This window comes from Rhinolophus sinicus, chromosome 7 (genome assembly GCF_057876585.1).
Source record: "Rhinolophus sinicus isolate RSI-liver-muscle chromosome 7, RSI-T2T, whole genome shotgun sequence".
Classification (NCBI taxonomy): Eukaryota; Metazoa; Chordata; class Mammalia; order Chiroptera; family Rhinolophidae; genus Rhinolophus; species Rhinolophus sinicus.
In genome coordinates this window covers 45,272,724-45,285,739 of record NC_142507.1, presented here as the reverse complement: position 1 = coordinate 45,285,739, position 13,016 = coordinate 45,272,724, and the positions used below count along the sequence as shown (strand labels likewise).

Genomic DNA, 13,016 nt, shown 5'->3' with positions numbered 1-13,016 from the left:
TTCTGCCCTCAGCATTTCCCCACATTTCAGTTCCCTGATCCACTAATATCTTAGGCTGACAGAACCCTGTATAAATTGACAAAATAAGGTGATGAAGATATATAAGGATAACAACTGAAATCTCAAACATATTCTTTTCTTGCCATTAAGACCAAGAATAGACCCGGAATAAAAAAGCTCCCACAAAACCAGGGACCCATGGAGCAGGAAACATACCCAACACTGTGAGGGAGGCATTTGCTGAGAGGCCTCCTGCTATATTTTGTGCCATGCAGCTATAAATTCCCATGTCTTCTATTTTCACGTTTGCAATGAAGAAGACATCGTCCTCAGGCATGACATGCATGCGTCTTTCCCGAGCTGCAGGAAAGTCGGTGCCGCCATCCTTCTGCCAGGAAATCTGAGGTGCAGGGTGTCCCTGGGCAGCACATTCCAATCTGGCCATGGCACCAGTGCGGATAGTCAGATCCATTGGAGTCTTCAGGAAAGATGGCATCTCTGTTCCAAGAAGATCACCAAGAGAATGTGGGTGGGGGAAATATATATATATATATATATATATATACATATATATATATATATATATATATATATATATATATATAGAGAGAGAGAGAGAGAGAGAGAGAGAGAGAGAGAGAGAGAGAGAGAGAGAGAGAATCTGTTAGACCAAACAGCAACTGTCGTATGACTCCACTCCTTTGAGAAGACATGCTCTCTGGATTGATAGTAAACACAACATCAGAGGCGATCTCTTCTCCCAGAACCTCAGGGTATTGGAGTACCGCGAGAACTCACTCTTCTAGAATGCATGACACACCTACCTGATCTCCCTGATGGACACAGGGAAAGCAGACGGCCACAAACCGTTCTGAACTCCATATTTTTTAACCTGATATTTACTATGACTCCCTTGGTGCTTACCAAACTAACATCTACAAAGCTGCTAAGGCATTTCATGATAAAAATAATTATGCCTTCAAAAATCGCATAAAACACAGAATCAAGACACAAGTATATTTTTTGGCTGCACAAAGCCTAAGGCATTGTAGTTATTCAATCTAATAAGCAATAAATAATTCAAGCCGTTTGGAAGGTGTTTTTATAGCCACACCGAAGAAGAGCATTAGTTTAAAAACTGATTCTGTGACTGCATTTAGGCAATGATGATGATCACTGGACGCAGAAAGGTCCTAACCACTCCCAGTTACTGGAAGGCCCTGTGAACAGTGTCAGGAATAAATTTCATACGTTTCAGGACAGAATTATGGTTCTGGAAAGAAAATGGAGAATTTCAAAAAAAATTTTTTCAAAAGCATCAATAACAGTGAAAGTAGTAGTAGCCGGTCTCCTGGAGCCATGGAATTTGCCTTGACACCTCAACTAATGACCAAGTAGGGACAGTAAAAGGACAAACTGACAATCCAGTCTACACATTATTACAACCCTAAAGACAAAAACAACAAGATCCTCCCCTCAACTGTCAGGTTTAGGCTAATTTTCTTGGGTCAGGTGGTTCAAAATTGAACATAAAAATCCTTCTAACTACAAAAACTATTAGGGAACATAATTCCTTACCATTCACAGTCAGTTTGGCTTTATGAGAATAATTAGAACCAAAGTGATTAGTAACGATGCACTGGTATTTTCCCTCATCCGTGAAATTCACACTGAGAAGATGTAAGACACTAGTGTATTCCAGAGCTTCTCCGGCGTGCTGCTGATAACGAACCAGGTTCTCAATGTCGGCGTCGTACAAGATCTCGCTGTCTTTGCGCCACACAGCAGACATGGGGGAGTCACTGCTGCTCACCGCAGTGCACGCCAGGGTCACATTCACGCCTCTTAGCGCAACTGTGCTTTCAGGATGGATTCTTATCTGTGGCTTGAGAAAATCATCTAAGGGGGGAAAAAATGGGGCAGGAGCCAAGTCAGTTATTTATATTTTTGCTTCTACAGACTCAATCTTAAAATAAATGATGTAAAATGGTGTGCTGTGTTTACAAAAAAGCGTATTACATTTGAAAGAAACTATAGAGCTCGAGTCCAATTCCCTCATTTAGAGATGAGAAAAAGGAGGCCTGGAAAGGTCAAACGACTTGCTCAGAGACAAGCAACTCTGCAGCAGAGCCTGGGCTGGACTTCAGACTTCAGGGTTTTAGCACCCTTGCCACTACCCCTTACTGTCATTTATGCTTAGACTGTCCTTCTTAAGCATTACCCGTTACTGGGAAAAAAGAGAAACCTATCCTAGAATTTCAAGACAAGTTCTAATACCCTTAGCCTGTTACATATATAAACATGTACGTTACCTATATAAACATGTATATGATACCCATTATCCTTTCTGCGCCAAAATAGAAAATAGGGATTATGAACTTATTATATTTTACAGGGAAGACCTACTAAAACATTATTTGAAAGTACTTTGTGCATGCATAACTTTCACCTAATAGTGAAAATTTCCAAATATGTCAAATGTCCAACTAAATATTGGCTTGAGACTGGCTAAGAAACTATAGATTCATAAATAATAATATGTTATTGAACTGATTCAGAGAGGCAGGTATATGAATTCTTAATCATTACCTTCACTGGGTAATATTTCACTGTGTCATAAAAGTGAAACATGAAAAAAGAGGTCAAAATATACAGCGTTTACATTTAAAACTAAGAAAGCCAGGAGAAAATTCGTTGTAACAAAGTACAATTTAATTATTAGATTCTTTGTTGTCTTCATTAAAATTTGTAAAAACAATATAACTACTTTGTGGGCCTGAAGCATCTTTGAGTAGATTGTGTAAATAGATCTGGCAATATACTGCTATGTAATTGATCAGAGATACTAGTGATATGCAACACAAACATAATTATCTAAAAGATCTGTATTTATAAAGCTCAGAATCAGTTATTCCACTTTTAAGGAAATGTAAGTGTAAAGCGAAAATTTCCAAGTTGAGAAAGAACAATACAGAAGTACACGTGAAAGTGTAAGTGCTACAATCAAGGAAACTTGTCTATGACTGTCCCCCTTCCCTTCAACAAACTCCAAAACCCCGCCACTTTAGTCCTAAAAAACTGCATCAAAACTAGAAACCAAGTGAACTGGGTTAATTCATATACTGCTGGTCACAGCATAAACTAGCGTTATTTTCTAGAAAACACCTTGTAGCACTTTTCAAGATCTACTAAAAAACAAACAAAAAAGATTTATACTTTTGAATGAATTCATGTAAACAAAAAAATCATACTTTTTGATTCAGGAATCTTACTACTAAATATTTATTCTAAGGTTAACAATCTCCCTAAAAAGGAAAGGCCCACATTCATAAAGATGTTATCACACTGACATTAAAAATGGTCATTTAAGAACACACAGAGGAAAACAACTGCTTATGATACATTAAGTCAAAGAATATAAAAGTTAACCTACGATTACAACAAACATAAAAATGTTAGCGAAAAACACAGAGAAATGGAAATACAAATACTAACGGGAAAGCATTCTGGTTTAATTTTTTTAAATTCTGTTGTTAGGATAGTAAGTGTGTAATATACAAAATTTTAAAACAAAAATACAAACCACAGACAAAATCTTTCAGATCCACATTCAGGATGCTTTGCCCTGCCAGCCATTCAGGATGTGCACAGCTGACATTCACAGAGTGTTGGAAGTTATTATCAACCAGCCACTGAAGCAACCACTTCAAATGGCAGTCACAGAGCAAACTGTTAGTGTTCAGGACGCTGCAGAAAAAAGAGGACAAGTAACCCTTTCCTTTTCATTCGAAGTTTCTTCAAGCATTAAAAGCTTACTATTTATCCATGCATTTTTCTTGCCAAACAAATGTTGACTCTGAATTTAACCATGAAAAAACCAAAACTCAGACTGTCAACCTCAATTCCTCAAATATTGTCAGTGTCATGAAAAACACCAAAAAGGTGGGAGAGGGGAGGACCAGGGAAAGGGACCCATTTTACATTAAACTAAAAAGGCATTACAACCAAATAAAATGCATGATCTTTGACTAGAAAAAAAAGATCTATGAAGGACACTTTTTGACATTGGGGAAATCTGAGCATGAAATGTATGTTAGATATTACTTTATTGATGTGAATTTCATTGGGTGTGACACTGGTGCTGTGGTTATGTAGGAAAATATCCTTGTTCTTGGGAAATACAGGCTGAGATATTTAGGGTGAATTGTCATGATGTCTGCAACTTACTTCTAAATAGTTAAGCAAAACAATGGTGTGTATGTGTACACAGAGAGGGAGAGACACAGACAGAGACAGAAGGGTTGTGGGGAAGGGAGGGAGAGAGGAAAAGAGGGGAAAAAGGGAAGGAGAGAAGGGAGGAGGAAGGGAGAGAAATAAATTTAGCAAAAAATTAACAATTGTTGAATCTAGGTAAAGCGTATATAGATGTTCCTTATACCTTCCTTTAAATCTCTGAGGTTTAAAATTTTTCCCAGAAAAGTATAGAGAAAAGCTTACTATGTATATTGGAGCAAAGACATCTTCATTGTGGAGAAGGTGTCAAATTATTTCATCAAGACAGACAACACTTCAGTCCTGGGGCAATGTCTACTACAACTTAAACTAAGAACCACTGAAAAATTATTTGTGGCCCATAAGAGACCTATAAAACATAGCTGAAAAATCAGTGTTTTCTTTTAATGACTCCTCATCCAGTTTTAAGGTTTGGTATAAAGCACCAAAGATCTGATTCCAAAGACAGAATCTGTTTCAAACAGTCTCTAAGCCTATCTCAAAAGTCATATTTTATCAAGGGTTAGTTTTAAATAAGGAGGCCAAAAGTTACCTTTTGCATTATAAGAATTCTTAGGTCATATTCATTCATTCATTCATTCATAGAGAAACATTTGAATCTACTATATGTCAGGCGTTGTTCTAGGCCGTGGGGATACAGCCCTCACACAGCTTATGTATTTAGAACCAAGCAATAAACAAATAAATGCAAAGTATAATGTCAGAAAGTAAGTGCTATCAAGAAAAACAAAGCTAGGCAAAGACGTAGCGACAGCAGCCACCAGTGACAGAGCCGATCACAGAGCTGCAGCAGAGTATCACAGCTAGAAGAAACTGAGAGATGGTGATGGAACGAGGTCAGAGAGCTGGGCAGAGGGGTCCAGACCACACAGGTGCTTTAGAAGCTAAGAACAACTTGAGTCGGTGTTTTCCTGTGTGTGATGGGAAGCCCTCGGGAGGTTAAGAACAGAGGAGTAACAAAGTCTGATTTACAGTGCCTTAGGTATAAGCTGGGCTTATGAGACCTGGGCTCATTTCCTAATTCCACTGACCTTAGGTAAAATACTGACTGAATGTCTCCAAAATCTCAGTTTCTATTCCTGGAAAATGGGACTGACAATGCCTCCCTCAAAAATGTTTTAAACAAAGTATTTATTTAGCACAGTGCCTAGCCAGATACCACTGAATTCACATTAGTTCCCTTCACTTCTATTTCTTTGCATCTTTCCAGCCTTCAAACGCTAACCAACATTGCGCACAAGTGCCTAACTGAGTACCTGCATTCTTTCAACACGTACCGTGTGGCCAGATATATACCCAAATATTAACAGTGGCTGTCTTTGAGTAGCAGGGATATGGGGTCTTTCTCTCCCTCTCGATTTAACTGTATTTTCTCATTTTTCTACCATGATTATATAATTTTAATGTAAATTATTTAATGTATAGGCGTCTCTCCCACCTTCTCCCCATATTTATGCAAAGCATTGTGAAGGATACCAAAAAGTTAAAGAGATTTTAATAAATGGTGATGTAAAAAGTATTATAAACATGACTTAAAGTAACCAAAAGCAACCAAAACTTCTCAGTAAAAAGGTTGCATTAGAGGTCCTACATTAGCAGTTTGTAAAAGCCAACTCCCAAATTACTGAATGACTCCTGAAAGATGAAACGACAATATTTGCTTTCACCTACTTTCTAAATTATATTTTGAACTGTGTTCTCATAACGTGAGTTAAAACTTTCTTGCTGGCCCTCACATTATCACAGGCAAAAAAAGGTCATGCTGATATACAATAAATTGGGCCTTTACATGCTAAACTAAGCCTACAAGGCATAACTCAAAATATCTCAACAGACACACAAAAAAAAGAAGAAAAAAGCCACTTCAAAAATCTGGCAGAAAACAACAAATGATAATTACCATAACATTTTTATTTTTGTTATTGATATTAGTTATTCGACTTTCACCATGTGCTGAGCATCTAGTCAAACTCTCCAAAGCTCCCTAAGGTATTTAGTGGGGAAGGTCCTAACTCCTCCTGGCCTCCCAGGCCCCCCATGACCTGGCTCTTGCTTACCTCTGACCTCCTCTCTGCCCACTCCTCCCTGGCTCTGGTCTGTCAGCTACACCAGCGACCTGCAGGCACGAGGAGTGAGGTCCTACCTCAGGGCCTTTTCAGGGGCTCTTCCTGGTGCCTGGAATGCCCTTCAGCGCGTGCTCAGTGGTTGGTCGCTTCACCTCACTAAGGTCCTGGTCCAAACGCTGTTATCTTCCGCAGAGCCCTCCCTCGCTACTTTATCTAAAACAGCAAGCCCTGTCACTCTCCATACCTTTGACCCAGCTTTATTGCTCTGTGGAACATTTATTATCAGATGAGATACTATAATCTACCAGTTCACTGCGTATCTTCCTTACGAGAATGTATTGCACTACGCTATGAGGACAGACTCTGCCTTGTGCACTGCTGTGAACAGTACCTTACACAGCAGACAACAACAAAGATTTCTTGAATGAACAAATTAATCTCTTTCAGCCTCACTAACCCTGAGGAAATTGCTATTACCATTTTAAGGAGGAAAACTGAGCCCTAGGCTAATCAGCTGGCCCAACACCACACAGTTGTAAAGAATCGAGCAAGAATTTCCAGTGCATCTCAGACTACCTGTGGTGAAGAACCAGTTTTTAAAATTTCCAACATGTTGTGGATCAGTACTTTTATAAAATTCAACAAAAGTATCACAGTAATGTCAAACTGTTCTAAAAGGTTCTACACACTTACTCTGAATTTCTATCCCTATCTCGTCATGAAGCAGTTCTGGTCCACAGACCTTTCTTTAAGGAGCTTTTAGCAGGCAAGATAAACTGTCATTGTTCCTGATTCTTCCCACTGGCTGAATATTCGCATCACCAGAATTTAAAATTAATACAAATACCCAACTAGCCACCCCTCCACCTGGGAAATCTCTGAATCAATTAAGAGCCTTTTTTTTTTAAATCATGAATGGAAAGGGTATGAAGTGATATGCATTTTTCTATTATAACTACTTAAGTTTCTGAGCATTTTAGTTGTTTGAGCAAACAGGTAAGAGACATCCTCTCTGACCACTATACTGAAAGTGCGAGATCATTTCCCCCCCCAAATTACATAATACCTGAATTGTAACCCACCCCACGGGGTAAGGATTAGAAACACACGTTTCCAATAGTCCAAAAGGGATGAGGGGAACAAAGAGGAAGAACGGAACAGTAGGGCACACAAAGCCTGAGGAGCAGCGCTCGGCTCTCACTGACCATTAGCACCAGCAGAACGGCCGGCAGACGCAGAAGGGCCTGGGGCCACACCCTCGGGGCTTTGCAATCTGGGTTATTTTCAAATTATATCCAGCCACTGAAATAACTGCATAGTAACACTTTCTTTCTTCCTGCCTGAATTGTGTGCTTTTGAAAACATCTGGGTCACATTCATCACACAAGCATGGATAATGATCTAACTGGTGATTGAAAGAAAAAAAAAAAAAAAAGACTTAAGTTACGTACAGTTCTTTCAAGCGAGTCTGAGAAAAAGCATTTTCTTGGATAGACATTATAGCATTGTTGTTCAAATCTCTGAAATGAAGAGAAACAAAACATTACCAGTCACCATTTCTACAATTAAGTTCTATAAACACTTTAAATGGTCATGAAAACCTCTGCTAATAGCAAAGATTATTTATAAACTGAGTAAAATATATGCAGAATACTTACAGATGCTCAAGGGATTCAAGCCCCATGAATGCTTTCTTTGTAATTGATTTAATCTGATTTCCTTGTAAGATTCTGAAAAACAAACAGACCTTCCTAATAAAGCTTTCCACTAAATGAAATTAAATTCATTAAATCAAACATTTACCTATAAAAGAGGAAAAGAAGCTTAACGTGCATGTTTAAGAAAGCTGCAAACCTTTCTGATTAACCAATGCACAGCACAGCATGAAGGCTTCCATTAAGATGTTAGAGCTCAAAGAGGTCCCCATGAACAACCATCCTGACTACTGACTACACTGGTAGTTTTCATGAGAAATTGGATTATTTCCCCCGTTTCTCCCTTCTTAGCAAAAGACCATCAAGTCAAAGAAATACGCTGTGAAGCCTAGAAGAAATTCTCATGGGCAAAGACCTAAACTCTTACTTGAGAGCGTCCTCCCTTGCTAAATTATGGGTAATTTAGCAAGGGAGGGTGCTCTCAAGTAAGATTTTAGATCTTACATAATTAAACAGATTACTGGTTCAACTCTGGTTTCTCAGTGCATTTCTTTTACTTAAACAGAAATTCTAGTTCCATAAACAACTTCCCTTTAAGTGCCCATAGGAAAGCTCTTCCAATAGAAAGTGTCCCATAACAGAAAACAAAATTTTAAAAAAACACAAAACAGAAAAAACTTAATAAACAGCAAAGCCTCTTCCTTTAGTAAAGGAGTCAGAAGGCTCAGACTTTCCAGCCATAGCAAACAGACATAAATCCAATCACATTTACAATTCAGTCTTGAAAATATACCTCTGTAGACATACATAAATATTATAAATACATACAACTTAGTGAGACTTGTGAGTCCAGCAAAGGCTTCACTAGCATCTTCTATGGCCCATGAAATTTCATTGTTTCTTAAGTTTCTATAAAATGTCAGAGAAAAACAGGTTATGTTAGTCAACATGACCATTACACCATCAGGCACCAACCTGGCATGGCAATGCTAATTTTTATCCTTATTTAAACAGCTAAGTTACGAAGACTCAACTTTTTAAAGAATATCTGTGGTAAGTATGTAAAAAGTAATTCTCATAAGCTAAGAATTAAGCTGGCTTTGATAAAGAAATTAAGCAACCTGCAAGAGTATGAATCGTCCTAGCTAACAGTCTCTAATTGTATTAGCATATTAAAAATTATAGTCAGGGTCCTGCAAAAAGCAGGAACATTTCCAGATGCTGGGGATATGGCTTACAAATCTGATTTCACACTAATGGGATTTCTGGGTGACCCAAGCCTTCCCCTGGGCCCTTAACCTAAAAGGGCTGACAAAGAGTGATGTGAATATAGTTTCACAGCTCCACAGCAATTAAACATGCCCCCTGGGAAGCAAGAGTCTGCTAGAGTGATCACTGTTTTCTTTAAAAGGAAAAGTATGGATCTTTTCAAATCCACTGTTCCATTCTCAGAGGAAATGCAATTGCACCACACCACGTCCTCTGATGGAAGAAACACCAGTTAAAGATATTTAATCAGTTTTGCTTCCTTAAGTTGTCTCGTAATAAAGCACAAAGCTTTTTTGCTTTATAAGACATAGGTACAGTTGTATGAATCACAGTAAGGAGATAGGAGACCACTCTTCCCCTTCAGCTATCCATTTCCTTGAAATGAGAGCTAGCAAAGCTCATTTTATTTTACTAAGGAATAAAGACTGAAGCAACCAATGGCTCGGCTCTTCAGGATGTTCCCTGTCTTCCACAGCACAGCAGAAATCAAACTCATCACCAGAATGAGGAAGAACTACACCTACAATGGCAAGAGCGCTGGTCTGAAGCCAGGATTTTTCGGATCGGATCCTAATTCTGCCTTAACTATCTCTGCGGCATTAGACCATCAGTTACTTCTGCAATTACTTTACTAAACTTTAATGTTATGATAATCACTAGTATACTGAAAGAAACTGTTTGCCATCCCGACTATGAAAAGGCAATTTGTATCTGATAACTGATCTGGTTTCACCTCTGATAATATAGAAAATGGTAGGGGGTGACTGAATTTTTCAAGGCCAACTGAAGGAAGACTACCTCATTAACTTTAAAAAAAGAAAAAAGAAAATCAGACACACACTCAAGCACATAAACACACCTTCACACCATCATCATGCTTTCTTTCTCATTGATGGTTAGGCCACAAAGTTGGGAGCCTGCATCTTCTCTGAGACCATTTATCAACCCTGAACCTGATGACCAGAAAGTCCCCTATTCAAGAACCTTAGAATCTAAAAATTCTACTAATTACTCTTTTTCTCTAATTCTGCTCTATGCTTGAGATTATTGTATTTCATTAAAATACCTCTTCATTCAATTATATTCATGATCATTCAACTTACAGAATCACAGAATTTTAGAACTGAAATTGCCTTCAGTAACCATCTAATATGTGCATCTTCACTGGATGAAAAGACAAAGAAAATGACACCCAGGAGAAGTTAAGTGATGCTGTTCAGCGGGCAGTATGGCAAAGCAGGCGAGCTTTAATATCAAACAGGCCTGGGTTCTAACCCTGACCCAAATATTTACAAGCTATGTGACTTTAAACAAATCATTATAATCTCTCTGAACCTCAGCCTCCTGCTATGGAAAAGAGCAATCATAGCCTAGTGTTCTGAAAGCACCTGGCACAGATCATTAACAAATGTTAGTTTTTTCTGTTCCAAGTTGTACAGCAAATTAGTGACAATGAGCAGGTCTCCTGCCAGGGCTACACATCCTGCATCCTTCTGAATGAGCAGTGGTGGTTCTGGTGGACTACTGGTAGTTCAAGGTCAGAGGAACAAGAAAATGTGCATTCCTGACACCAGCAACTGTGTTTTATCCCACAGTAACTGGCACAGTAAGACATGCTTTGTTGTTTGGTTGATTAACTGAGAATTACAGTACAAACTGAACTGGCTAGAGATGAGATTTAGATATGAGGACAGAGACAAGTAAGACTGTCTACACCAAGGCACAGGACAAAGAACCCAAAATATTAACATAAATAAATCTTCAGGCTGATCAGCTGTTTTAATGTATTTGCTTAACTGCTTTTAAAAAATCAGCAAAAAAAAAAAAAAAAAGACAGATTTACTTACAGTGTCTGAAGATTGGAAAGAAACCTAAAGACACCATCAGCAATGTGAGTGACTCTGTTGTCCCCTAAATTCAGTGTCTCCAGTAAGCTCAGACCCACAAAGGCAGATTCATCCAGGCGGGTCAACTGGTTATAGGACAAATCACTGAAAACAGAAAACATGGAAGGTAAGGAATTCACTGTATTTCACTTCAACTTTCATACCCTTATTTTACTTACATGATAAATTTAGAGCTTTCAACAAGCGTCTAATAAAGAGGGATGTTAGATTGCATTACTGGCCCTGGGAATGATTCATCCCAACCTGCGCTAGTCTCACAGCCTCCACTGGAATGCCACCCAACACTCACAGTTCGGACAGTCGTTGGCAGAACTCCCAGGCATCAGGGCTGATTCTTTCAACAGCGTTCTGGCCCACATAGAGCTGCTGTAGCATTCGCAAGCCATACAACCACCCCTTGTTCACTTCTGTAAGGTTATTATGCTCCAGTTCTCTGCACATTAGAGAAAGAAGGGGAAAAAATATGTTTCATAACAAGCTCTGTGATGAGAAGATTCCAAAAATCTTCATGAAGTCTCGCTCAGAGAAACACAGACCTTCACTCAACCCACGTAAGCCAACAAATTCTGGTCAATAAATATTCCCATCTTCCTTCAGATTTGGGACTAGCAAGTAGTAAGACTGTCTAAAACATCAGATCTATAAAATCGAGACACCAAGAGGTATAGTATACCTGTTCTGGATAAATTCTGATAATTTTCATCAGCCAAAACATTAAAGGAATATAGACTATTAAATGAAATGTTTGTAAAAATGATGACAAAAATGCCAGTTAGATAACAAAACTTAAAGAGCTTTGTATACACTTATTTCATATCAGGGAAGGGAGAAAGAACTAATGTACCTTGGTATAATTAAAGCAATTACCCTAGTTGTTTGGCACTAACAAGCCCCAGTCAGACTCCCTTCCTAACAATCTCCTATTCCAGGTCAGTACTTACAGTTCTTCCATGTTATCCAGGCCAAAAAAAGCGCCATCCTTAAGTTTGCTAATTCCATTCCGCTGCATTTTCAAAGATCTTAAGGAGTCAAGCCCTTGGAATGTTAGACCTTCCACAACTTTAATCCTGTTTCTTTTAAGCTCCCTTTAACAAAAATAGTTTTACAGTCAGAATACTGATTTGCTGATGTGTTCTGATAATAATTAAAAAGAAAAAGACACTGTAAGAAACAAAATCTACGTGGTTACTCACAAGAACTGGAGGTGAGGCAGTTTGAAGATTTTGGGTGGAATCATGCTAATTCTGTTTCGGTTTAACTTTACCACTAACAAGGAACTCGATAAATTATCGAAGCAACCAGCCTCCAGAATGGTTATCCTATTATTACTCAAGTTCCTAAAATGAATAAGATTGCAACAACAACAAAAAAACTTAGTGGAACAACGAAAATAAATATTACCACCAGAAAGCTGCCCAAAGTCTACGACTGAGCCCCAGTTCTACCACTTAGCAACTGCATGCAACTTTACAAATATAACAATTTAAGTGCTTTGTTTCTTCAACTACAAAATAAGAATAATACTATTCATTTGGGTTGAAACAGTATGTGTGAATATGCTTGTAAACTGCAAAACACCAGCACATAGACTAATTACCATCATCATTCTATAGGGCGAACCATTGTTTAACAAAATCACTCAACTATTTACCTCTTACAAAACTGGCAGTGAAACACAATCCAGAATTAAATCTCAAAAATTACGCAGGATACATAACAGTATTTTCCGACAATAGTGCATAGCGCACTCTTTCTTTAAGGGGGGAAAAAACCAAAAAAAAACAAAAAAAAACTGACCATACATTTGTTTCACATATGCATATCAA

At 38.3% G+C, this 13,016-nt stretch overlaps 1 protein-coding gene across 2 annotated transcripts in view; it reads right to left on the bottom strand.

The window, feature by feature from the left end:
- LRIG2 (leucine rich repeats and immunoglobulin like domains 2) overlaps window positions 1-13,016 on the bottom strand; it is a 48,349-nt gene that overhangs the window by 11,420 nt on the left and 23,913 nt on the right. For both annotated transcript variants that reach the window (XM_019730394.3, XM_019730395.3), the window contains exons 5-14: window positions 12,384-12,527; window positions 12,132-12,275; window positions 11,480-11,623; window positions 11,131-11,274; window positions 8,843-8,923; window positions 8,018-8,089; window positions 7,811-7,879; window positions 3,584-3,747; window positions 1,579-1,899; window positions 217-498 (exon numbers count right to left, since the gene is read on the bottom strand). In XM_019730394.3, the coding sequence (XP_019585953.3) occupies window positions 217-498; window positions 1,579-1,899; window positions 3,584-3,747; window positions 7,811-7,879; window positions 8,018-8,089; window positions 8,843-8,923; window positions 11,131-11,274; window positions 11,480-11,623; window positions 12,132-12,275; window positions 12,384-12,527 (1,565 nt within the window). The remainder of the gene's footprint in view (window positions 1-216; window positions 499-1,578; window positions 1,900-3,583; window positions 3,748-7,810; window positions 7,880-8,017; window positions 8,090-8,842; window positions 8,924-11,130; window positions 11,275-11,479; window positions 11,624-12,131; window positions 12,276-12,383; window positions 12,528-13,016) is intronic.